At 47.2% G+C, this 27,993-nt stretch overlaps 1 protein-coding gene across 1 annotated transcript in view; it reads right to left on the bottom strand.

Moving 5' to 3' along the window:
* The window catches only part of LOC136629009 (oocyte zinc finger protein XlCOF7.1-like), a 38,186-nt gene extending 17,806 nt beyond the window's left edge, over window positions 1–20,380 (bottom strand). The window contains exons 1-5 of the mRNA XM_066605114.1: window positions 20,323–20,380; window positions 12,447–12,550; window positions 11,859–12,038; window positions 11,653–11,776; window positions 3,801–3,865 (exon numbers count right to left, since the gene is read on the bottom strand). Of these exons, the coding sequence (XP_066461211.1) occupies window positions 3,801–3,865; window positions 11,653–11,776; window positions 11,859–12,038; window positions 12,447–12,524 (447 nt within the window). The 5' untranslated portion in view covers window positions 12,525–12,550; window positions 20,323–20,380. The remainder of the gene's footprint in view (window positions 1–3,800; window positions 3,866–11,652; window positions 11,777–11,858; window positions 12,039–12,446; window positions 12,551–20,322) is intronic.
* Between the last annotated feature and the right edge of the window lie 7,613 nt (window positions 20,381–27,993).

The following is a 27,993-nucleotide window of genomic DNA, read 5'->3' as shown; positions in this document are numbered from 1 at the left end:
TGGTACGTACTCTGATTGAGTCACTGTTACTGGTGGGGCATCGCAGGGGTTGGCTTTGGGCCCTATTCTTAATATATTTATTAATGACCTGACTGAAGGATTGTGCAGTAAACTATCAATATTTGCAGATGATACAAAACTATATAAAGAAGTTAACACAAGAAAGGACACAAGAATATGCCAAGACTATCTGGATAAGTTGGGGGTAGAAAAGTGGAAAATGAGGTTTAACACTGATAAATGTAAGGTTCTGTACATGGACAGAGGAAATACACGTCACCATTACACACTAAATGGGAAACCACTGACATGGGAAAGGACTTGTGGATTGTAGTTAATTGTAAGCTTAACTGCATGACGATTTTTGGAAGTGTCTAAAGCAAATGGGCGTCCCAGAAGATGTATAAAAGCTTATAAGGTCTCTTTACAACAACCAAGCAGCAACGGTCGGCACAGCTTATGGATACACAGATTGGTTCTGAATCAAGAAAGGCGTACGGCAAAGCTGCATTCTATCACCAATCCCTTTCAATCTGTACGCAGACACGATCATGAGGCGATGCATCTTGGGCAAATTAGAAATCAGAGTCAAAATCAGTGGCAGAAAGGTCAACACCCTCCGATACGCAGATGACACCAACCTGCTTGTGGAAAGTGAAAGGGACCTGGAATACCTTATCCAACGAGTGCAAAAGGAAAGTGACCGCATGGGACTGTACCTCAACAGCAAGAAAACCAAAGTCATGATCACGGTAGGCAACGGTACAGTGAACATAAAAGTCCGCAACAAAGAAGTTAAGTCAGTCCAAGATTACATCTTCCTGTGATCCAAACATGATCGCAACAGTCAATCTTGACCGAAGATCAAGACACAGATTACCCTTGGTAGGATTGCAATGTAAGGAATGGAAAAGATCAGGAAAATCAAGGATATTAGCATTACAACAAAAACCAGACTGGTCAATGCAATTCTCTTTCCCAAAAGATGTATGGTTGTGAAAGTTGGACGCCAAGGAACAGACAGAAGAAAAAGCGACACATTTGAACTCTGGTGCTGGAGGAGAATGCTACGGATACCTTGGACTGCCATGACTACGAACAAGGTCGTGTTAGATCCGTCAAAAGGAAAATTTCCCTGGAGGCCAAAAATTGAACAGCGGCTCTCTTTTTATGGCCACGTGATGTGCGCTAACTCACTCAAAACAATATTGATGCTTGGCTAGGTCAGTGGATAGAGAAGATCAGGACAACAAAGAGCCAGATGGCTTGATAGAATCAAAGACACCACAAGCATGCCAATCGCGGACCTGAAAGAAGCGGTGAATGACAGATATGCGTGGAGAACATGGATCCCTGAAGGGACCGAACATTGGATACAACTGAACGGTTGATAATCATCATCATGCCTAACTGAAGCAACCAGTATCAGGCAGCTGCTGCCAAGGCAAATAGGATCATGGGGTGCATCAGAAGAGGTCTAGGGGCACATGACTAGAACATTGTTCTTCCTCTTTACAAGTCACTGGTCAGACCACACAAGGAATATTGTGGACCGTTTAGGGTATCGGTACTCAAGAAGGACATATCACAGCCTGAGCGGTACAAGGTGGGCAACTAAAGTAATAAGCAGAATGGGGGACTACAATACCCAGAGAGGTTATCAAAATTAGAATTACTTCATTTAGATAAAGGATGGCTGAGGGGCGACCTAATAACTATGTATAAGTACATGAGGGGATAATACAGAGATCTCTCCCATCATCTATTTATACCCAGGACTGTTACAAGGGGGCGCTCTCTACATCTAGAGGAAATAGGGTTTCTGCATCTTACAGTAAAGAACCCCCTTCTATGTCGAGCAGTGAGACTATGGAACTCTGTCGGAGGATGTGGTTATGGTGAATTCGATAAACGAGTTAAAGAGGGGCCTGGACGTCTTTCTTGAGCGATACAATATTATACGTTTTTATTATTAATAACTTCAAGAGTTGTAGATCCGGGGATTATTCCGATGGCCAGATTGGAGTCAGGAAGGAATTTTTTCCCCTTTTGTCCCTTCATGTTGCTGGATAAACTACATGAGACAAGTGTAAAACGTATAGTAAGACTGAACTGGAGAGCTTTACAGCCCTTCTACAGAGTGAATATCTCCATCTGCCTGATGATTAGGTGAATACTGATAATACCTCCCAGCAGGCAGAGATGGTACTGACAATAGCTGCTCATGTCATGTTGTGCTGATGCATCACAGCATTCTTAGCTCAGAAAAATGAAAGAGAAACAGGAAAAATCTCATCATGAAGATGGTGCCTGATAAGCATCAGAGAGGAGTCTGCGCTGTGTGGAAGTGACTTTACTACACATAGGGCAGGTTCAGAGCATGACAGATAATCAGATGAGGGGCGCAGGGATGGAAAGATGTGCTTTCGCCATAGTGGCACTTCAAGGTAAAGATTAGAGATGAGAGAGCATGTGGGGGAGGGGGGGAGGAGTGAGAGAGATCTCCCCCTCTCTCTCCCCGCTGCCGCCCACCCCCGCATGCTGCTCGGGTGAGTACACAGTTACTCGATAAGACTGCTACGTGATCGAGTAGCAGCCTTAAACGAGCGTGCTCGCTCATCTCTAGTAAAGATATAAACATTGTCTTTCTATTATATAACTGTCAGCCATGTTTTCAGCTTTAGAGATGTTCCCTGCATGTATTACAGGGTTCACAATACAACTTCATTGTTTACCTTCATTATGCACCTTGATCGTTCTTTCATTTAATGCAAACATGTCAAACTTAAGGCCCGCTGGCCGAATCCAGCCTACTACCTCATGTTATGTGACCCACCGGCCGTGCAGCCCCCAATAAGCATTCCACTCATCCAGCCAGCAGCACAGACGCTGAGGGAAGAGGTCAGCAGTCATAGACTAACCAGTGGCTGCCAGACTAGAGATGTAGGCTAGGTGAGGGCAATGCCAGAGTCCAATGGGGGGCTTCAGTATTACTACTAGGGCCACTGTGAGGGACCCTAGTACTAATGGGGCAACTATAGGGGACCCCATTACTACTGGGGTCACTATTACTACTGGGACCAATATAGGGGACACTTAGTACCAGAGGTCACTATTACTATACAGTCTTATAATCAGCCCTTAGAAAGCTGCCATAACACTGATGTGGCCTTTGATGACAATGAGTTTGACACAACTGATCTAATGTCTCTGGTCAGCAGTAATCCTGCCATCTCCACCGGCCTCATCACACAAGTAGAAGATTATATATATGTTATATCTCTATATATAAAGGTGAAAGCCCTCACACACTGACTGACTCACTTACATACTCAAAGATAAAGGGATCACAACTCCAAAATTAAATGTTAATTGCATGCTTAGGTCCTAAATAGGAAAAGTAAAGGGGGGGGGGGGGTCACAACTTGATTATTCAATGCTAATTGCAAAAGTAAGTGCATCCCCATGTAATGTAACTTCCAGGTGTTGAACAAGCGTGAAATTTGGCACGAGCCTTCCTTAAGTCCTCAGTGAGGAGAGTGGGAGGGGTGGCACATTCTGCAGAGGGACATCAGTACATGCAGCCTGGGGAGAATCTAACGCTCCTCTATGTGTATACATATTTTATTCCTCGGTTCCTCTCAAGTAGCCGTGAGTTCATAAAATTTTCCATGCAAACAACACGTTAACACCTGTGCCAAACTAACTTGGCAGAAGTCAGGTATAACAGCTAGAATATAATAAGACTGAAGACAAGAGCTTCACAGCCTTCTATAGATCAGAGGGACATCTCCATCTACCTGGTGGTCCTGTGGAAGAAGAGGACGGGGACATCTCTCTGGTGGGCTTCTCTTACTGGATGGAACTGCAGGAAACACAGATGGACACTGAAGTCACTCTTTACATACAGATAATAAGACATGATTACCGCATTCTTCTGACCATAAGGATCAATGTCCACGGGAGTATTTGAATTAGGGCACCCGCGCAGATGACCCACAGTTCAAGCCGCCCATAGGGTACCATGTGTGTCCACACTTGAATTTTAACACGCAGATTTGTTTTCTAGATGTTTTTCTGAAATAGCACCATGCTCTATTTCAGTGCGGTTCCAGCATGGATGGCTTACATTGATGTCAATGGAAGCCCTCTGATCCACGGCCCATCTGTAATTGACAATGCAGACAGGCCGCAGATTCCATTGGAAAGCAGAAGTTGAAAAAAATAACTCTTTTAACTCTTAAATGGTGTGTGGGGGTTCCATATGGCCGTCCGCCATGAGATCACAGGAAGCTGTGTTGGTGTCATGGCAGCCGGGGGTGTTCTGAAAGGCTCCAGGGCAGTCTTAACAGAATGCCTATCAAGCCATGCCCGTGGGGTGGCTTGATAAACTGCCTGCCCAATTGCAGTATGACGTAAAGTTATGGCATTATATCATACTGCAGGAGCGATCAAAGCATCGCAAATTGTTGTTCCCTCTGGGACTTAAAATAAATAAAAGTAAGATCAATAAATTATTTTTAAAAAAGGCATAAAAGTTAGAAGTCCAAACTATCAGAGTAACGCAATTTTTACCTCGCACCATGAACGTCAGAAAAAAAAAAGACATGGATTTTTTTGGTCACCCTGTCTCCAAGAAAAAAATGAAACAAAAAGCGATCAAAAAGTGGTATGTAGGGGCGTGGCCTGGGCTCGGAGCAGCATGGTCGCACTCTAAATCTGCTCCTTCTAGGCCTCAAGAAAAAGCTGCCCTGAAGTAATACCCTCAGCTACCCGAGCTTCCCAAAGCTGGTGGAGAACACCAAGAACCCCAGGAGAATGTCTCGAGGAAGAAGGGGTCTCCCAGCAAGAAGGCAGAGGATATGCAAGCAGCAGCTCCACCCCTCCAGCTGCCCAACGAAGCTCCAAGATGCTGGAGGGGTGAAGCCCCCAGTCCCCCCTGCTCTCTGTCATTGCTACAGCTTCAAGCCTGATAGGGAAAGAGGAGGAGAGAAGAGTAGAGAGCTGCACCCTTCCCACTGCCGGCTCTACTGACCGGCTCCATGGAGCTCTGAGCAGCTTTCAAAGCGGAGATAAGGAGAACTGCACTCATGGCAGCACCCCCTGCTGGCACTGCTGCCCCGTTCAGGGGAATCATGAGCTGCTCACTAAGCTGACAGCAACGGAGTCAGGCTTACAATAGCAGCTCCCTCCTTCACCCTGATGACAGTACTGCCCCGCTCAAAGGGAACTACAAGCCACTCAGAGCAGAGACCACAGGGGCCAAGAGTGTGTGGGGCCAACCACCCCCTCCTCCACTTTCTCCCACCAACACCAAACATATACCAAATAAAGTCACCAGCAGGGATCCCCGACTGGACACGGACATTCTAGATTCAGACACTACATATCCCAACGTAATTCCACCAGATAACTCTCTAAATGCGATCCCCGCTAGCAACCAATCTGCTTCGGGGGCTTTTTTGAAGGAAGCCATGCTAGCACTACGTCTCTCAAGAGACATCGCCAAAGCAATGGCTACAGTCTCATCAGGTGTTGGCGCCTTGGGAGAGAGGGTGGATCCTATGGAACAAAATATGGGGCAATACACCACAGCCCACAACTCACTAGCGGACGCACACATCTCACTTGCAGAAGAAATTGAAACCCTTAAATCTAAAAATCGCTGATATGGAAGATGGGAATAGAAGGAACAGTATAAAATTCCGATGCCTTACAGAATCAGTATCACCGGCTGAAGTCCCCTCAGACCTACAGAAGAGGATCCGTACTCTAATCCTGGACTGTTCACATCAAGAATCAGCCATCGATCGCGCTCACAGACTACCAAAACATCTCCCAAACTCCACGCCAAGTTGTTGCTAGCATTCATTTTTCTACGGTGAAGAACAGCTTATGCTGAAATCAAGAGACTCCCTCCCAGACCCCAACCAGAATATGGCGCTGTTCGCAGACCTGTCACAAGCTACAAGCACAGCGTGGAAAAAAAACTCACCAGTTGTCAAAATTCTAAGTAAACACAGAATTGCATATAAACGGGTCTTCTCCAAAAAGTGATCGCCACAAAGAATGGATCAACCCCCTACTTCAGCTCTTTAGAAGAAGGAAAGGAGCTTCTGCAACTCTGGGGCTTATCTACGTTATCTCGGCATTAGTGTATCTTGATGCCACCAGCAATAGCTGGTGGAGTCAAGATTGACAAGAGGGTGACGCCCCCTGTAGATGATTGCCTGCGCTGCTTCTTGGGCACAAGGTCCTGGAAGGACACTAAACTAAGCATAGAGCGGCCGCCGGGGCTGTAGCCAGATCTCCAAGGAGCTTCCCTGTCGGCCGTTTGCCCCAGATTTCACAGCCGGCAGCCATCTGCCATGAGCTCACAGCCCACGGCCGGCGCGGAACTCAGGGCCGTCGCTGGCCATAACGCAGCTCACAATCGCCGGACACAACGGAGCTCACAGCTGCTGGCAGATACAGCCGACAGCAGGGACGGACCTCACAGCAGCGGCAGGGACGGAGGTCTCAGGCCGGCAGCCGGGTGGGATACATTCCAGAAATACCGGCCGGGACAGAGATGAGATGCTGCTATGTCTCCAACCATTTCTGCCGACCCTGCTGCCTTACACTGACGGTTAGTGGTCTTCTTTTCCTTACATTATTACATGTTAATGGTGCCATTTTACTGTGGGAACATGGCAGCATTTACAGATAATAATGTAAGGCAAAGAAAACTAACTGTCAGCCTGATGCAGCAGGGCCGGCAGAAATAGATCCACAGTGTGCTACTAGTAGCTTGCAGCCTTGACCCTATCAGAAGCTAGGGGTGTGACAGGGGCGTTCCTCCTGACAAACCCCTAGCTTCTGGTGGCGTCAAGATACACTAATACCCGTTATCTCCACTTTATCCACCCGAGCAAAACACAACCAAGCGTCATTCACCATCTCTCAAGCTGGCTAAAGATCGGACCCCAGCAACAAGGGACGGATGAGGACTTTACCACTCCAACCCTTTAGAAGGGCCTAGGACAAGAACTGTTCTCCTACAATTTACCCCTACTGTTCGAAGTCTCACGTAACCTCTTAAAGCACCATTTACACGCAAAGGTGATCGCTCAAAATTTGTTCAAAAGATAGCTTGAATGAGAGTTTTGAGCGATCATTTTGCATAAACTACCAAGTAACTTATTAGATTCATTTGCGTGCAAATGAGGCTCCCTTTGCTGTATGCAGATAACAGCAGGATGTCTGTTATCTGCTTACAGCTCCATGGGCTCTCCAGTGGGACAGCAGTTGAAACAATGATCTCAGAGCTGCCCGCAGAGAATCACAGCGTGCGGTCCCTGCTATCAGCTGGCTGGCTGAATGATGGTCTTTATGCTGAACTAAAAATCATCATTTGGCGGAAAAGCAAACAATGGCAGTATTTACACGAACAAATGATGGCTTTAGAGCGACACTTCAACAAATTTTGAGCGATAATTGTTGTGTGTAAATGGGCCTTTACATTCTAAAAATCGCAGGGGCAAAAATCTAATCTAATTGTAAGGCCCTTCACAGTATAGATTAATTATTAAAACTCTATTTTATTATAATTCGTTAAAATATAACCCATGGGGTACACCAAACAAAAATAAAGACAGACAATTAGAACCCTTTTATTAATGGGAGAGGAAAGGAAGTCAGCACAGTGAGCCACCCCGATTATTGGTATTGGAAAAGCCTATATTGGGAAATTTCACTGGGAAAGCTTCATAAAGCTGTATAAAGAAATCTATACTGTGAAGGGCCTTTACATTCTAGGACCATGATGGCGAACCTATGACACGCGTGTCAGCACTGACACGCGTAGCCATAGTCGCTGACACGCGGCCGCTCACCCAGTTAGTGAATACTGGCAGGGGCCGTGACTCCCCTGCTGGTATTCACTAACCAGCACTACTAGCAGCGCTGATCCCGGAGCACACTGTGATGTCAGTGTGTAGCCAGGATCCTCCTCCCCCCGTCCCCCAACGTCTCATACCTGTTGGTTCCACGAGAGCGTCCGGCGAAGGAGGCGTCCTGCAACACACTGACGTCAGTGTGCACGGACAGCATCGCTACTGGAGACGCGCCAGGCACAGGAGGAGCAGAGTTTCAACAAGGTAAGTACCTGTGTCTCGTGGGGGGCAGCCCCCGCTGGGGGGCCGCTGTAAGGGAGCGGGGACACAGCAGGAGAGCGGGGACACAGCTAAATTAGTGCGGTGACAGGGCTAGAGAAGGAGGCTGCAGGGGAGCGGTGAAACAGCAAGATTACTTAAGGGACAGAAGGCTGCAGGGGAAAGTGCAGGCTGCTAGGACCTTCAATGCTTGAGCCAATCGGGAGCTAGGGGTGTGACCGGGCCATTCCTCCTGTCAAACCACTAGCTTCCGGTGGCGTCAAGATACACTAATACCAAGAAGGTGTTTGACAAGGTCCATTGGGGATACCGGATTCAAGCATTGCAGACATTTGGGTTTGCGGGCCCCATCCTCAAGGCCATAAAAGCCCTATATTCCTCCCCCTCGGCGATGGTTCTGATCAATGGGCTTCCATCCAAGCCTTAAATGACACAAGGCAAGGGTGCCCTCCATCACCCCTGTTTTTTTCGATTGTTATGGAGGCATTGGCAGAGGATATTAGAAATAATCCAAACATTAGAAGAATTACAGTGGGCCCAAGACACACAAAACAAACCTTTTCGCAGACGGTGTTATCCTAACACTCACTAAACCGGAGTCATCATTAGCTTATGTCGTCAAAACATTGGAAAAATGTGGTTCACTATCCTACTATAAAGCCAAGCCTTCAACATCTCTGATGAGGGGATTAACACAACAAAGCACAACAATTGTCATCCAATTGCCCATCCCAGTGGAGTCCCCACTCGATTCCCTATCTTGGCATTTTATTGACGCCCGACATCTCAAACCAGCTTAAAGCCAACATCCCCCACCCAATAAAATCAATACCAGAATAACTGGACAGACGAGCCTCCTTGGGGTTGGGATGGATGGGCAGGATTATACTATATTAGATGCTTATACTCTCTACAATCCTCTATCATCTATGGACCCTCCCTATACCCATCCCGATCACAACCTGCGCTTCCCTCCACAAACACATGGATTTGTTTATCTTGTAAAACGCAAAACTCCGAGTAGCCTTCTAAAGACTCTGGTTGTCACCCTCATCCACTCCCGACTCAACTACTGCAACTCGCTGCTCATCGGCCGTCCCCACACCAGACTCCCCGCTCTCCAATCTACATTAAACGTGGCAGCTAGGCTCGTTCTTCTATCCAGCCATTACTCAGACATCTCTGCATTATGGCAGTCACTGCACTGGCTGCCCATCCGCTGCAGAACTAAATTTATACTAGTCCCCCACAAAGCTCTCCATGGCACCGCACCACCGTATATAGCTTCCCTGCTGCCCATACACCACTCAGATCTGCCAACACACTCAGGCTAAACACCCCGCTAATACGAACCTCACATGCTCACCTACAGGACTACAGAGCAGCAACCATCCTCTGGAATGCTCTACCCCAAGGCATCTGGGCAATTCCCGATGCACAAAAGAACCGCACCTCTTCAGGGAGGCATACCAAATGTCCTGACCTAGTCCCCCTGCCCCTCCCTATGGCTCCCCACACCTTCCACCCTGCTTATTGCATATGACTTCTATCCCTGCACCTGCTTACCACCCCACTTGTTTCTTAATAACTGATTTCCACATATAATCCCCTACTGCCTGTGTTCCTCCATGCCTTACCTTCCCCCCTTGTACCTCCTGTACCACCCCACCCCACTTGTTTCTTAATGACTGATTTCCACATATAATCCCCTACTGCCCGTGTTCCTCCATGCCTTCCCTTCCCCCCTTGTACCTCCTGTACCACCCCACCCCACCCCACTTGTTTCTTAATGACTGATTTCCACATATAATCCCCTACTGCCCGTGTTCCTCCATGCCTTACCTTCCCCCCTTGTACCTCCTGTACCACCCCACCCCGTTTGTTTCAAACTTATCGTTGCATTGTCTGTGTTCTCCCGTGATGGAAAGCGCTGCAGAATAAGTCGGAGCTATACAAATAAAGATGATTATTATTATTACTACATGGGGCTCATCCCGACGGGCGTTCTGTTGTTCCCCTCCCATCGCCTTTATTATTGTAGTATTATAATAAAATATTAACCCCCTGTCTACCCTACAAAACCAAACCCTGACACTACTCTGGGGAAGTTAGGAAAACAATATTTTATACTAATGTCACTATTTCCTGCTGTCTGAGGCCGGGGTGCGTCCGATAGTCAGGTGTATCTTATAGTCCAAAAAATACTGCAAACAGCAGAGGCGGAGCTAGGGTTTCCTGCACCGAGGGCTAAAGTGTTATATAGCCCCCCCATCTGAACATTCCCTCCGCTGGCTGACCCCTCCCACCAGCGACTGATAACAGAAAGTCACACACTATAGCTTACATTTGTTAGTAAGTCACAGCAAATAATAATGCTGGTAAATCACTAAATGTAGCAGTAAAACATAATGTTATTAATATGTTCTATAGAGTAAAATACAAGCACTAAATGAGGGTAATAATACCAAAACTACATAATTGTACCATCTGAGGACAACCCCTTCCCCACTGAGTAACATAACCAACTGTCATATACTCACCTCCCCCCTCCTGCTGTGTCCCACCATGGTGCTCTGTCCCTTCCCCCCCCTCCGGTCTCAGTTTACAGCTGCAGTCCCGCCCGGTTTATGGGACGTCACAGGGACTGCAGCCAATAAGAGCTCAGAGATTCATCTTTATGTGAAACTGTACAAAGGCTTTCCTGACACCCAGATAGGCGATATCCACGACACCACTTTCATCCACTACTTATGTGAAGGGGAATGCATTGTGGCTTGCAGTTTGCCCCCAGCCCCGACAATTACAACTAGTCCAAACTAGGTGGGCTTCATGTAATTGTAGGGTCACGGCAAACTACGATACAACCGTACTGACCGCCATTACATCCCAATGAGAAGAGTATTGTGGTCAGAGTCACCATGTAGCCACAGCCGTACTGGTGACCCCTTCACCAATTTAGAGGGGTTCATATTGGTAATTCGTAGAACCCAAGAGAACAATGAAGGCAGACAATGATATATTATTGGCCACAACCCAGCAGCTCCTACTGGTGATGCCAGATCCCTCCTTCTCCAGTCCTGCGGAGAAGGGGCTGGGGGGGATAGTTGGGGGGAAGAAGACAGCATGGGCCAAGGCACCTCTCCAGCCCTGCCCCGCCGCCGGCTACTGTAGCAGTAGGGCTGGTGGAGCCGAGATCTTCTGTAGCCACATTCTCCTGCTGCTGCTTGATCCAGCAGACGTCCGCCATGTAGTCGCTGACTAACATCACTGTATGACCGGGATGCTTACATATCAGCGATTAGTAAATGTGTATTGGTGATCTGTAGGCCTTCTGATTATACGCTGACTTTAATTAACAACTGTGTAGTGAATGGCTCTACTAATCCAACTAGCACAGAGTCCTGCCTGGCTCACACCCCACTTCCTGCCTACAAGCACCAGGGGCACATGCTCCACATCACCCCTCCACAGCTATGATCCTGCTAAATACATCCATTACCTGGTGATGGGAGCGGCTGGTGGGTCTCCATCATGGCCTCCTTGTACAGATCTTCGTACCCTTCTAAATACTCCCACTCCTCCATGGAGAAATAGACAGCGACATCCTGACACCTTATAGGAACCTGACAACACAATATACAGTCATTACCCAGAAGCCTCCAGTGCTGTTACTGTATAATGTCCCAGCATTCCCCGCAGCGTCACCTCTCCAGTCAGCAGCTCAATCATCTTGTTGGTGAGTTCTAGAATCTTCTGTACATTGATGTCCTCATGTATCAGGGGGTGAGGTGGGGGCCCCGTCATGGGGCTCAGGGGTCTTCCCCATCCATCACACACAGGGGCCCGATAGCCATCACTAGAGGTCTTCTTCACTACTGTGTAATCCTGTATATGGGGAGACAATAATAAATATCACTACAGACATTTCCAGAGTCCATCACCTCCCCAGTGACATCATCAGTTATTACCATAGATGAGAATGATGTAATGTGACATCATCAAAATCTCTCACCTCCCCAGTGACATCATCTGTTATTACCATAGATAAGAATGATGTAATCAGGCATCATCAGAATCTCTCACCTCCCCAGTGACATCATCTGTTATTACCATAGATAAGAATGATGTAATGTGACATCATCAGAATCTCTCACCTCCCCAGTGACATCATCTGTTATTACCATAGATGCGAATGATGTAATGTGACATCAGAATCTCTCCCCTCTCCAATGACATCATCTGTTATTACCATACATACGAATGATGTAATGTGACATCATCAGAGTCTCTCACCTCCCCAGTCAGCTGGACGAGTATCTCTAGGGTGAGGTTGAATACACTCTCCGCCATCTTCTTTCTGTTGTCCTCCATCTCTGATGAATCAGTCCTGTAGGGACCTGAATGGAAACAATATGAACCAATGTAAAATCCACAAAAACCAACATCTCCAAGTTCAGCTGCTTTTTACAGGGTTTTCTCTGAAGCGCTGCAGTGTTTTAGCGCACAATATAGATGTCTGCAATGTACATGCGTGTTGGGATGTATGTGTGACATCGGGCAGCAGAATCCTCCGGACAGCCTCCCGTTAACCCCTTCCTGCAGCCATTTCTCCTCCCCACCGCCCAACGACAATTGCTATTATATCTGCTAATAAAGCTGGATGAGCGCCGGTATTGTCAGGGACAAGTAGGATTTATAATAGCAGCATTTAATGTGGGAGAACCTTAGAAATACTTTATTAGGAATTCATTTAATAAGGAATTTTATAAAAACATTTGCTGGAATCCTTTAACCCCTTAGTGCTATAGGTAGTACATGTACGTCCTGCAGCGTCGGGGTATGTATGAACGCGCGGCGATCTCCCTCCATACAGCGTGAGCGCCGGCTGTTTACTGCGGCTGATACCAACTCCGATAAGCTGTCAATTCTGATAGCGCCATTTAAATGGGATGAGATCGCAGGGAGCCGTGCAGGTGTCATGGCAGCCGGGGACCCTCTGTAACGCCCCGGGGCTGTCCTGGCAGAATGCCTATCAAGCCATGCCCGTGGCTCCTCCAGAAAAGGAGTGAGAAGATGAGCCCATTCCCATCTAATTACTTCTCTGTAATAATTACTTACTGACTCCACGACCTAAACGTTTACCAGCGTCCGGATCGCGGCATACAATAATCCGCACAAACCTCAATAAAGTTTACACCGCCCTATCCCGTCTGGGCCCAATCTGTAGCAGAAAGTAGGCCGACCGCTTCTATAGCGAAACCCGTTACACGCTGCCGTCACGGAGATAACAAATATCACTAGCGAGGAACGGCTAATACATTCCTGATGACAGATGGAAAACATCCTGAAGGTCATACAAATGGCCACCAAAATAAACCTGCAGGGGGCGCCCTCCAGCCTCACCCTGCCCTGCAAAGGATTGCATCTTCCCATATAAAACAACTAAAATCCTGCTGGTCAAAGGGATCTGGTGCTTCAGCTGCTAGGACGTACTATTCTTATACAGAGGAGTCTATATCCTGGTGGTCAGAGGGATCTGGTCCTTCAGCCACTAGAACTTACTATTCTTATACAGAAGTCCTGACACGCCCCCAATATCGCCGCTACTGTCGGCAGGCACAGATGATTTCTAACGTGAGTTAACTTTTATGGCTATATATGTATGTTCATGCATTATAGAATTATGGCTTGAGAAAGGTCCTTCACAGTAAGGATTAGTTTAAAACATGTAAGCTTTATTCAGGTAGTTTAAAAGTAGCGACACTAATGGGCAACAAACATAGAAGGATTCTAATATCCAGTCGGATAGAGGAAAACCGAGGAGTGTGTAAACACAGAGAACCGCTTTATGCTACTATAGCTGGTGGTCGTGTGTATATTTACTCCACGAAATGATACAAAAACTATGTTTCTAGATTAGATAGTAATCCAACACTCATATGCTAATGGATCTGCATTAGTGTCTCAAATTCCTCATAGACACAGTTGCTTCATAGAGGTTCTAGAGGACGGCGTAATAGCTCAACGACCGTAATGCAGTAACTTTTCTGATGTGGATTACTGTAAAATCGATTGTAACAATAGAGTTTCCTCCTCACAGCGAAGACTCTTATAAAAGTTATACTCGATTTTGAATCATTCACGTATGTGTGATTCAAAAAAAATTTTTTTAATGTAATGTATCTATTAGCTCGACGCGTTTCTCCGCAAGATGGTAGCGGTTCATATACATACTCCTGATGAACCGCTACCATCTTGCGGAGAAACGCGTCGAGCTAATAGATACATTACATCAAAAAAATTTTTGTCTTGAGAAAGGTGCCTGTGAGCACAGAAACGCGTTGCCTTTTTATCGTGTATTGGAATAAAAGTGACATCGTCTTATTAACACGCTTGGTACGTGAGGTTTGTTTGGACAGCGAGGAGACATCACTTCAAGGAGGGGCTTATTGTCATCATACCCCCCTCCTCCCGAGTAAGTGCGACTCCTTTCTGTTATTTGACAATAACCAGTTGTTGAAACTTTCAATTCTCTGAGCGCAGAAAGTTTTTTGTGCTAATAGTTGTTTTCTATTAATTTCCCTCTTGGGCAAACTCTCTTATGAGAGACCCCAATTATTTCCGCAGCTCTCCCCCTTTGGAGGATTAGAATTGCATAGTTTCACTCAACTGAATAACGATCCTGAGGCGCTGTCTGGGCACTTTTTTCATGTGAATTCTTATACAGAGGAGTCTACATCCTGGTGGTCAGTGGTATCTGCTCCCTCAGCCACTAGGACTTACTATTCTTACACGGAGCAGTCTACATCCTGGTGGTCAGAGGGATCTGGTCCTTCAGCCACTAGGACTTACTATTCTTATACAGAGGAGTCTACATCCTGGTGGTCAGAGGGATCTGGTCCTTCAGCCACTAGTACTTACTATTCTTATACAGAGGAGTCTACATCCTGCTGGTCAGAAGGATCTGGTGCTTCAGCCGCTAGGACTAACTATTCTTATACTGAGGAGTCTACATCCTGGTGGTCAGAGGGATCTGCTCCCTCAGCCACTAGGACTTACTATTCTTATACAGAGGAGTCTACATCCTGGTGGTCAGAGGGATCTGCTCCCTCAGCCACTAGGACTTACTATTCTTACACGGAGCAGTCTACATCCTGGTGGTCAGAGGGATCTAGTCCTTCAGCCACTAGTACTTACTATTCTTATACAGAGGAGTCTACATCCTGGTGGTCAGAGGGATCTGGTCCTTCAGCCACTAGGACTTACTATTCTTATACAGAGGAGTCTACATCCTGGTGGTCAGAGGGATCTAGTCCTTCAGCCACTAGGACTTACTATTCTTATACAGAGGAGTCTACATCCTGGTGGTCAGAAGGATCTGGTGCTTCAGCCGCTAGGACTAACTATTCTTATACTGAGGAGTCTACATCCTGGTGGTCAGAGGGATCTGGTGCTTCAGCCACTAGTACTTACTATTCTTATACTGAGGAGTCTACATCCTGGTGGTCAGAGGGATCTGGTCCTTCAGCCACTAGTACTTACTATTCTTATACAGAGGAGTCTACATCCTGGTGGTCAGAGGGATCTGGTGCTTCAGCCGCTAGGACTTACTATTCTTATACTGAGGAGTCTACATCCTGGTGGTCAGAGGGATCTGGTCCTTCAGTCACTAGGATATACTATTCTTATATAGAGGAGTCCACATCCCGCTGGTCATTAGTTTAAAAGAAGACAGCCGACAGCCTGATAACTATAAATATTACAATACAGAGATCTCCTATCATTTAGTTATACCCAGAACTGTAACTAGGGGGCGCTCTAATAACTATTCAAATGGTATATGAGGGGACAGTACAGAGATCTCCTATCATCTAGTCATACCCAGAACTGTAACTAGGGGGCGCTCTAATAACTATTCAAAGGGTATATGAGGGGACAATACAGAGATCTCCTATCATCTAGTTATACCCAATGGCCCGTTAGCTTAGTTGGGTAAGAGCGTGGTGCTAATAACTTCAAGGTCGCAGGTTCAATCCCTGCACGGGCCAGTTTGCGTATAAATCCAGCACTGAGCAGGGGGTTGGACCAGATGAACCTGGAGGTCCCATTCTATGATACCCAGGACTGTAACTAGAGGGCGCTCTCTCCGTCTAGAGCAGCGATGGCAAACTTTTTATAGTGCCCAAACTGTAACCCAAAACCCCCTTATTTATCACAAAGTGCCAACACATCAGGGGGCGGGGCTTATCACCATGTATGAAGTTACATCTGTCATTGTAAAAAGGACTAGTAATAGTTAGGAAATTATAGTGCAAGTGTTTCTGGTGGTGCAGTGCACCGCACAGCTCTGCTACATGCATGTCACACACACACATACAGCTCTACTACATGCATGTCACACACACACATACAGCTCTACTACATGCATGTCACACACACATACAGCTCTACTACATGCATGTCACACACATATATAGCTCTACTACATGCACGTCACACACACATACAGCTCTACTACATGCATGTCACACACACAGCTCTGCTACATACATTTTTCATCCCATACAACAGGGATCACAAGCAACACAGCACTCTGGATGAAGTACCTGTGATGATGTCAACATCATGCTCCGCCTCTGATCACATGACAGTGACATCATCACAGGTTCTTCATCCTCAGTTAGTGTGCTTACAGGACCTGTGATATGTCAAGGTCATGTGATCAGGGCGGAGTGTGTAAGTCACTCAAAATAGGGAGGAACGCTGTTTTCCTAGCACAGAAGCCCCCCCCCCCCCCCCCCAAATGACTTCATACTATGCAGCACTCCCCTCACCGCCTCTGCAGTCTTCCCACTGTCAGCGCTCCCAGCGGCCTGTAGTGGCCGCACCTGACCAGACTGCTAGGAACAGTTAGACGAGCAGCCCGCAGAGGGGGTGAAGGGGAGCGGCGACAGCGGGAAGCCCGCAGAGGGGGTGAGGGGGAGCGGCGACAGCGGGAAGCCCGCAGAGGGGGTGAGGGGGAGCGGCGACAGCGGGAAGCCCGCAGAGGGGGTGAGGGGGAGCGGCGACAGCGGGAAGCCCGCAGAGGGGGTGAGGGGGAGCGGCGACAGCGGGAAGCCCGCAGAGGGGGTGAGGGGGAGCGGCGACAGCGGGAAGCCCGCAGAGGGGGTGAGGGGGAGCGGCGACAGCGGGAAGCCCGCAGAGGGGGTGAAGGGGAGCGGCGACAGCGGGAAGCCCGCAGAGGGGGTGAGGGGGAGCGGCGACAGCGGGAAGCCCGCAGAGGGGGTGAGGGGGAGCGGCGACAGCGGAAAGCCCGCAGAGGGGGTGAGGGGGAGCGGCGACAGCGGGAAGCCCGCAGAGGGGGTGAGGGGGAGCGGCGACAGCGGGAAGCCCGCAGAGGGGGTGAGGGGGAGCGGCGACAGCGGGAAGCCCGCAGAGGGGGTGAAGGGGAGCGGCGACAGCGGGAAGCCTGCAGAGGGGGTGAGGGGGGAGCGCTGATAGCGGGAAGCCTGCAGAGCAGGTGAGGGGGGGGGGGGGGGCGCTGCATAGTAGGAAATTAGCTGCACATACATGGCCAATTTCTAGTCAAACTCTGCACTAATTGTCTTATATCATCCCCAGTAGTAACAGTGACCCTCAACATCATCCCCCAAAAGCCCGAGCAGTGATCGTGACATTGACACACACAAACTGTCCCCAGTAGCAATAATGTCCCACCCTCCACAGTGTCCCCAGTAACAATAGTGTCCCCCCCTTCAGTGTCCCCAGTAGCAATAATGTCCCGCCCCTCCACAATGTCCCCAGTAGCAATAGTGACCCCCCTCACCACGATGGCCCCAGTAGTAATAGCGCCCCCCCCCCCCTCCTCACCACAGTGGCCCCAGTAATAATAGTGCCCCCCCTCACCACAGCGTCCCCAGTAATAATAGTGCCCCACACTCACCACAACGGCCCCAGTAGTAATATACTCCCCCTCCACAGCGTCCCCAGTAGTAATAGTGCCCCCCCTCCACAACGTCCCCAGTAGTAATAGTCCCCCCCCTCCACAACGTCCCTAGTAGTAATAGTGCCTCCCCTTCCACAGCGGCCCCAGTAATAATAGTGCCCCACACTCACCACAACGGCCCCAGTAGTAATATACCCCCCTCCACAGCGTCCCCAGTAGTAATAGTGCCCCCCCCACAACGTCCCCAGTAGTAATAGTGCCTCCCCTTTCACAGCGGCCCCAGTAGTAATAGTGCCCCCCCCCCTCCACAACATCCCCAGTAGTAATAGTGCCTCCCTTTCCACAGCGGCCCCAGTAGTAATAGTGCCCCCCCCCCTCCAGTGTTCCCAGTAATAATAGTGCCCCCCCTCCTCACCACAGTGGCCCCAGTAATAATAGTGCCCCCCATTCACCACAACGGCCCCAGTAGTAACATATCCCCCCTCCACAGCGTCCCCAGTAGTAATAGTGCCCCCCACACACCACAGCGTCACCGGTAGTAATAGAGTCCCCCCTCCACAGCGTCCCCGGTAGTAAGAGAATCCCCCCTCCACAGCGTCCCCGGTAATAATAGTGCCCCCCCTCCACAGCGTCCCCAGTAGTAATAGTGCCCCCAGTAGTGATAGTGCCCCGCCCTCGAGTGGCCCCATGTAATAATAGTGCCCCCCACTCACCACAATGGCCCCAGTAGTAATATACCCCCTCCACAGCATCCCCAGCAGTAATAGTGTCCCCCACTCACCGCAGTGGCCCCAGTAGTAATAGTGTCCCCCCTCCACAGCGTCCCCAGTAGTAATAGTGCCCCCCCTCCACAGCGTCCCCAGTAGTAATAGTGCCCCCCCTCCACAGCGTCCCCAGTAGTAATAGTGCCCCCCCTTCCACAGCGGCCCCAGTAGTAATAGTGCCCCCCCTTCCACAGCGGCCCCAGTAGTGATAGTGCCCCCCTTCCAGTGGCCCCAGTAATAATAGTGCCCCCCATTCACCACAACGGCCCCAGTAGTAATATTCCCACCCCTCCGCAGCGTCCCCGGTAGTGATAGAGTCCCCCCTCCGCAGCGTCCCCGGTAGTGATAGAGTCCCCCCTCCGCAGCGTCCCCGGTAGTGATAGAGTCCCCCCTCCGCAGCGTCCCCGGTAGTGATAGAGTCCCCCCTCCGCAGCGTCCCCGGTAGTGATCGAGTCCCCCCTCCGCAGCGTCCCCGGTAGTGATCGAGTCCCCCCTCCGCAGCGTCCCCGGTAGTGATCGAGTCCCCCCTCCGCAGCGTCCCCGGTAGTGATCGAGTCCCCCCTCCGCAGCGTCCCCGGTAGTGATCGAGTCCCCCCTCCGCAGCGTCCCCGGTAGTGATCGAGTCCCCCCTCCGCAGCGTCCCCGGTAGTGATAGAGTCCCCCCTCCGCAGCGTCCCCGGTAGTGATCGAGTCCCCCCTCCGCAGCGTCCCCGGTAGTGATAGTGCCCCCCCCACAGCGTCCCCGGTAGTGATAGTGCCCCCCCCACAGCGTCCCCGGTAGTAATAGTGCCCCCCCTCCACAATGCCCCCAGTAGTAAGTGCCCCCCCCACAGTGTCCCCAGTAGTAAGTGCCCCCCCACAGTGTCCCCAGTAGTAAGTGCCCCCCCCACAGTGTCCCCAGTAGTAATAGTGTGCCCCCCCCTACAGTGGCCCCAGTAGTAATAATCACCCCTACAGAGGCCCCAATTGTAAAATTGATAGCCTTTTACCATTAGGCCTCCTTCACACGGGCTACAAATCTCCTGTATGTGAGGCCCGCGGTTCCCTCTGGGTTCCTTCACACATGAGATGATTTGTAGCTACAAAACGACACCCAAACCTCGCAGGTCGGCGATATGTCCGCAGCACCCGAGGGTTTGTACCCATGTTTCTCTATGGAGCCTTCCTCTCTATCGCATCGCGTGAAACCGCGGTCTGCATGCGGCGCAACTTTGACAGAAGCCGATGATACAAAGTCACGGGATTGTGTAGCGCTATAATATCGTTGTATTGCTGAGAGAAAACCGCAGCCATATCATACGGGGCGGCGATATCATACGGGGCGGCCATATCATACGGGGCGGCGATATCATACGGGGCGGCGCTATCATACAGCACAGCGATATCATACGGGGCGGCCATATCACACGGGGCGGCCATATCATACGGTGCGCCCGTGTGAAGGAGGCCTCATACTAACCTCTTCCTCGTCTTCTAATAGCCACTGCTCCTCCTAACTCAATCAGGACAACCAGGTGCTTCCAGGACCTGTGATGTTGTCACTGTCATGTGATCAGCTAGGTAGGAGGAGTCAGGTATCACATGACCAAGGTGATCAGAGTCTGCTGCTGGCTGAGCAGGGGGCATACTGTACTGTGGGTGTAGCAGAGCTGTATGTGTGTAATGTACATGCTCCTGTACTGTATGTGTATTGTGGATGTAGCAGAGCTGTATGTGTGTAATGTACACGCTCCTGTACTGTATGTGTATTGTGGATGTAGCAGAGCTGTATGTGTGTAATGTACACGCTCCTGTACTGTATGTGTATTGTGGATGTAGCAGAGCTGTATGTGTGTAATGTACACGCTCCTGTACTGTATGCGTATTGTGGATGTAGCAGAGCTGTATGTGTGTAATGTACACGCTCCTGTACTGTATATGTGTTGTGGATGTAGCAGAGCTGTATGTGTGTAATGTACACGCTCCTGTACTGTATGTGTATTGTGGATGTAGCAGAGCTGTATGTGTGTAATGTACATGCTCCTGTACTGTATGTGTATTGTGGATGTAGCAGAGCTGTATGTGTGTATTGTGGATGTAGTAGAGCTGTATATGTGTAATGTACACGCTCCTGTACTGTATGTGTATTGTGGATGTAGCAGAGCTGTATGTGTGTAATGTACACGCTCCTGTACTGTATGTGTATTGTGGATGTAGCAGAGCTGTATGTGTGTAATGTACACGCTCCTGTACTGTATGTGTATTGTGGATGTAGCAGAGCTGTATGTGTGTAATGTACACGCTCCTGTACTGTATGTGTATTGTGGATGTAGCAGAGCTGTATGTGTGTAATGTACACGCTCCTGTACTGTATGTGTATTGTGGATGTAGCAGAGCTGTATGTGTGTAATGTACACGCTCCTGTACTGTATGTGTATTGTGGATGTAGCAGAGCTGTATGTGTGTAATGTACACGCTGCTGTACTGTATGTCTATTGTGGATGTAGCAGAGCTGCATGTGTGTAATGTACACGCTCCTGTACTGTATTGTGGATGTAGCAGGGCTGTATGTGTGTAATGTACACGCTCCTGTACTGTATGTGTATTGTGGATGTAGCAGAGCTGTATGTGTGTAATGTACACGCTCCTGTACTGTATGTGTATTGTGGATGTAGCAGAGCTGTATGTGTGTAATGTACACGCTCCTGTACTGTATGTGTATTGTGGATGTAGCAGAGCTGTATGTGTGTAATGTACACGCTCCTGTACTGTATGTGTATTGTGGATGTAGTAGAGCTGTATGTGTGTAATGTACACGCTCCTGTACTGTATGTGTATTGTGGATGTAGCAGAGCTGTATGTGTGTAATGTACACGCTGCTGTACTGTATGTCTATTGTGGATGTAGCATAGCTGCATGTGTGTAATGAACACGCTCCTGTACTGTATGTGTATTGTGGATGTAGCAGAGCTGTATGTGTGTAATGTACACGCTCCTGTACTGTATGTGTATTGTGGATGTAGCAGAGCTGTATATGTGTAATGTACATGCTCCTGTACTGTATGTGTATTGTGGATGTAGCAGAGCTGTATGTGTGTAATGTACACGCTCCTGTACTGTATGTGTATTGTGGATGTAGCAGAGCTGTATGTGTAATGTACACGCTGCTGTACTGTATGTGTATTGTGGATGTAGCAGAGCTGTATGTGTGTAATGTACACGCTCCTGTACTGTATGTGTATTGTGGATGTAGCAGAGCTGTATGTGTGTAATGTACACGCTCCTGTACTGTATGTGTATTGTGGATGTAGCAGAGCTGTATGTGTGTAATGTACATGCTCCTGTACTGTATGTGTATTGTGGATGTAGCAGAGCTGTATGTGTGTAATGTACACGTCCTGTACTGTATGTGTATTGTGGATGTAGCAGAGCTGTATGTGTGTAATGTACACATCCTGTACTGTATGTGTATTGTGGATGTAGCAGAGCTGTGTGTGTGTAATGTACACGCTCCTGTACTGTATGTGTATTGTGGATGTAGCAGAGCTGTATGTGTGTAATGTACACGCTCCTGTACTGTACGTGTATTGTGGATGTAGCAGAGCTGTATGTGTGTAATGTACACGCTCCTGTACTGTACGTGTATTGTGGATGTAACAGAGCTGTATGTGTGTAATGTACACGCTACTGTACTGTATGTGTATTGTGGATGTAGCAGAGCTGTATGTGTGTAATGTACACGCTCCTGTACTGTATGTGTATTGTGGATGTAGCAGAGCTGTATGTGTGTAATGTGCATGCTCCTGTACTGTATGTGTATTGTGGATGTAGCAGAGCTGTATGTGTGTAATGTACACGCTCCTGTACTGTATGTGTATTGTGGATGTAGCAGAGCTGTATGTGTGTAATGTACACGCTCCTGTACTGTATGTGTATTGTGGATGTTACAGAGCTGTATGTGTGTAATGTACATGCTCCTGTACTGTATGTGTATTGTGGATGTAGCAGAGTAGTATGTGTGTAATGTACACGTCCTGTTATCAGGGTTAAAATTCTAAGTACAGCACCAATCGGGCCCACCCCACTTGCCCCGTTGCCGGCGGTAAGAAGAGACACCACACAGGGATCTGGTATCATTCCTCACACGGGACATGGCTCTCGGCTGTGCCGACGTCGTGCTTTATTACAGATTACATGAGATCTTATACCCTTTGTCCCATCCCCAAGGGGGTGATGGGCTCATAACCATATATGGGCAGTCCGGATTTGCGGACTGAGACAGTGAAAATCATATAACAGTCATTATCTTGATACTGGCGCCTCTGGCTTATGTACAGAAAATCACGTATTCAATTAACTCCAGTACAAAGAATCACCCACTCAATTCTAAGAAAACGGCCAAGTACATGCGTCCTTGTGTCTGGTTCGGTATCTTCTCTGAATTTCTAGAACATCTCTTGCAAAGCCTTGGAATATCTGATGTAAGGCGACATATAAGTTTTTTCTCTCATTTGGAATTGAATAAAACTTGCATACAGGTATAAAAGCATAAAAAACACAATTTGGCAATATATATATATACCCTCACAAACCCCCCTAAAAAACTTAATATGGAGATCAAGCATCAGTCCTTGCACTCTTCCTCGGTCGCCTCTCCCTTACGTCAGGGTTTCTCCACTGCCCGTAAGTCCCTACTCCTAAAGGGGAGGGATCCCTACCTCACCTCAGAAGGAGGCTATGGATTCCCTGGGCTTATTTCCGGGCCTCCATACCCTCTATCTGTACGAGTTAACACCCCACAGGGTGTGCCCTCGCCGGAACCTAAGGTCTTCTGCACTTTCCCTAGGCAAATGGGAAGTCCACTGACAGTCCATCTTAGGAGACTGAGGCGGCGCAGTACTAGTACATCTCTCCATTCTTCTGGTAACGTATCTGGTTGGCATTATCGGAACTGGCTCTTCATCTTTTTTCAAGCAAGGGAAATTTTGGTCACATTAAAGGGATAATACACAAACAGGAAATTACATACCCAACCTCTTTCTGCTAAAATCATATCCAGGGCCACTCTATTTTGGAACGCCATGGATGCAGTGGGCCCTAACTGGTCAATTAACCCTTGCAAAAGCATCTCTAGTGTAGTTTACAAACCTCTGCTGATTGTAATAATAATAATAATGTAGATTGGATGAATTATATCTAACAGTGATAATAGCAAATAAGGACTCAAAACCTACTTTAACCTGATCTCTAGAATTAAATTCATCTGGCACCCCCCTTGGCACTCCTATTGCATCTATGTATACATGTGGATCAAAGTTACCACCTGGAGCGTCAATGTCTCTCTTAGCACGATGCGGTGTTGGATTCTCACCCTCAGTGTAGTCTTCATATTGCACATTTGATTGTATTAATTTGTTCTGAAACAGGGGGCTAGTGTACAGTAGTCAAAGGTGTGTGTTAGAGGAATTGTACCACATTAGAGCATGTAAAGGATATGCAGGATCATGAGTTCTTGCAGTGCGAGGTGTGGATCCCAGTGGGCTTTCCTTCGAGCTTGACTGCAGTTGGGGTGGTGAGCAACATCTGGTAAGGACCTTTAAACAGGGTTTCTCTCTCAAACTTTTTCACACAGACCCTGTCACCTGGTTTCAGATTGTGACACTCATCTGTAGGACCTGGGAGAAAAGCAGACTGCAGAATGCATTATTGACAATTCCTTGGAGAGACCTATGACAAAATTAACAAGAAAATCATTCCCCAAACTCTGATACTGTGGCATGTATCCTCCTAAGAAAAAGAAAAACTAATAGAAGACACTCAATTCAAAATTTACCCGTTTTCTCTATTGTCTTTTGTATCTACTTTCCCACAACTCTGCGGATGGTAGGGTGTGTGAAAAGCCTGGAATATACCCAAAGCAGACATAATGTGTTGCATTATTTCACCTTTGTTTGACTCAATCACTTCCGGTACCCCATATCTGCAGATTACCTCATTCATGAGCTTCTGTGTGGTTACCTGCTTATTTACTTTGGTAACAGAGTAGGTCTCCAACCTGAAAAGACATCAACAACAACAAGCACATTTTCATGCTACCCAACAAGTGGGAGCTGAGTGTAGCCAATTTGCAATCCCTGAAATGGGTAGAGTGGTCTAGGCAAGTGTTATGTGGCAAATTTACTTCTGCCCTGTTGCTTTACGGCAAAGATCATGCAAAATTGGACAAATGATGCAGCAGCTACAGAAAACCCAGGAGCAACTCGTCCTCGTTCAAGCGTCGTCATCATTGCTGCTTTGAGAGGTGCGTCTTTTCGTGCGTCAGCTGGGCCATCATTGGGCACAGGGACTATGGTAAGCAAGTTCTGTTGACTGTTCACCATACGCCGTCCCTTTTTAGTCCATTTGTCTTTTTCTTCCTTGCTGGCTTGTAACTGTAAAGTCTTTAGCATATCAAAGTTCAAATTTTTATCAAAGTCCAAGTTCAAATCAAAGTCCAAAATTATTATCAAAGTCCAAGTTGTTATCAAAGTCCAAGTGTAGTCAAAGTCCAAAATTATTGTTAAATTCTTCTTTTCTTCTTTCTTTCACGGCTTGAGGGCCGCTGCTTTTGCTGTGTGGTCTGTGATGGCGTTGCCTCTTGCTTCTTTGGTGTAGGAATTGGTGTGAGCTTTCCACCTTGTCAGGTAGAAGTAGGGCCTCCATGAGACTGCACCACTGCAACATTTTTAATTGGCTGTCCTGCTGTGGTAAAAAACTGTCTGGCCTTCCATGTTGGGCCGTAATCATGAGCTATGCCAAATGCATACCGGGAGTCAGTGTAAATGTTTGCCGTCTTACCTTCTTCCACTCTACACGCCTCCATGAGTGCTTTTAGTTCCGCTTCTTGTACTGCGACATGCGGAGGCATTCTGCTTTTTAGGACATCTTGTTGTGTAACCACCGTATATCCAGTGTGGAGTCGTCAATCACCCTGGGTACCATCTATAAAAAACAACTCAAAATATGCATTATTAACAAGGGCTTTCAGTAACTTTTTAAAACTTAAATTTTCTTGTTGCATCACTGCTAGACAATCAGGCTGATATTCTATTTGAAAAAGATCAGAATCTTGTTGCAAAAAATTAAAAATGTAAAAATGGCTTGCAAAAAATTTAAAAATGGCTGACTTGCAATACCTAAAATGGCTGACTTGCAATACCTAAAATGGCTGACTTGCAATACCTAGATCACCTATGCCTTCTCCTCCCCCCCTTTAAACCAGGGTACTCAATTGGAAGAATAGTACCCTGTTTCAGGTAGTACAACATTGTAAAAAGATTTGATGGATGCAGATAAGGCCTGTAAGATGTTAGCACCTATAACAGAAACATGAGTTACATCGAGACAGAATAATCTACAAAACATCTACTCATATTTGAAATGTGATATCCCTTTAAGTGAATTCATTATTAGTCTGTTCCTGCATGCAATATCTTATAAAATCTGAGACAGGAGAAAAAAAAAAAAAAAAAAAAAAAACTTTTACTAGCTGTTCAAGATCCTCACCCCCTCCCTTGGACAAGAAGGATGAAACATTACTACGTACTATTACATCATCTAGCTCCACCCCTTCGATATTGGCACATTGCGTCCGTCTTCTCAGCTTAATTTCAGCGTAACAGTCCACACGTCCACATCTCAACCAAGCAAAGTCCCATGCATGGGGAGGACTTTTATCCCCAGTCAATTATCTGCATCACACATTCCACCACAGCTTGAACACGGGTCACTAACTCTCATCCATCCATGCTCTCAAGTCTGCTCCGTCACCCCCTATTGAAGGCATACCAGTCCACGCAGATGCACGGACAAAAAAGTTTGACAAACATACATCAGTTGAAAAACATTGAGGTGAGTGCTATTATCTTATAAATTACATGATTCTATTGAGATGAGATTGTGAATGAGCGCTATTTATGACAAATTATGTGAAAAAGTTTGCTGAGTGACTGAAATATTCTATATTTCTTATCTACTGAAGCTATTATATGCTGTATTAAACGCTGAAGTGTTTTAGAATCTCTGGGTATTTTTCTGCCCCCCTTGTGACCCTGAGCTCAGAGTCAAGTCTGAAAGCCCCCACCTTTTCAAAATAAATCTCTGAATATGCATTCACTGACTGAACAGCCCTGCATTTGAACTCATAAATACAGCACAACATGTTCTTCATTTTCAACCCCTGTATAAGTAAGAATATAACTTAGAAATTGCTATATTTCCTGTCTACTAAGACAGTATAATTAATTAAATTCATTTCAAGCCTTCATTCCTTTACAGCAAGCAGAGATATTATCCAGGGTTATTATTGCATTCTTTCTCTCGCTTCGTTATCTCTTGACCTTGAAGACTAAACAGACTGAACACAAGCTCGCAGCTACATGTCAACAAAACTCTTCTCCCCTAAAAGCAAGCTCAGTTAACTATTTGCACATACAGTATATATATATACACATATATATCCACCTAGTATGGATTATACATATTATCTATTATCTATCTTGTATTATACACATTTTCATCTCTTTCTTTGCCAACAAATCACATGCATTGTAACTTTCTTATCGACTTGCTTGTTACTCATACTTCTCTCCCCTACCTAACTGCCAATATAACCTTCAATAGACACTCTCCTGACGCCCTCTTGATCACTTACTGTACTTTTCAACATTTCACTTACGGATACTTTCTTAAACAAATAATGTGTATATACTTTCTCTGACTGTCTCTCTCTCTCTCTCCTCCTCCTCCAGCACTGTCTAGCAAAACCTGATCGTCCAAGGCACCTCTGGGTCCTAAAGACCTCCTCCCAGACACCATTTTGTAATCTGCTGTGCGGGTCGGTGTCACACATTTTCATTAGAGTTTTGTTACATTTTACAGATTCATCCACACGGCGGCAGCCCTTGAGGGGCTCTATCTTCTTTAATAAGATCTTACGCATATTAGAACAACAACAATAATAATAATAACACGCTCCATAGAATGCATCCCTCTTAATTTTCAAATTGTCAGCCCCTTATATACCGGCAGAACAACCGAGGGTCCCTTCTCCTTATGGAACCAGCCCCATAAAATGCATCTCTCTGAAATCAAATCGCTAGCCCCATATATA

This window comes from Eleutherodactylus coqui, chromosome 5 (genome assembly GCF_035609145.1).
Source record: "Eleutherodactylus coqui strain aEleCoq1 chromosome 5, aEleCoq1.hap1, whole genome shotgun sequence".
NCBI classification, from domain to species: Eukaryota; Metazoa; Chordata; class Amphibia; order Anura; family Eleutherodactylidae; genus Eleutherodactylus; species Eleutherodactylus coqui.
This window is presented reverse-complemented; position numbering and strand designations above follow the sequence as displayed.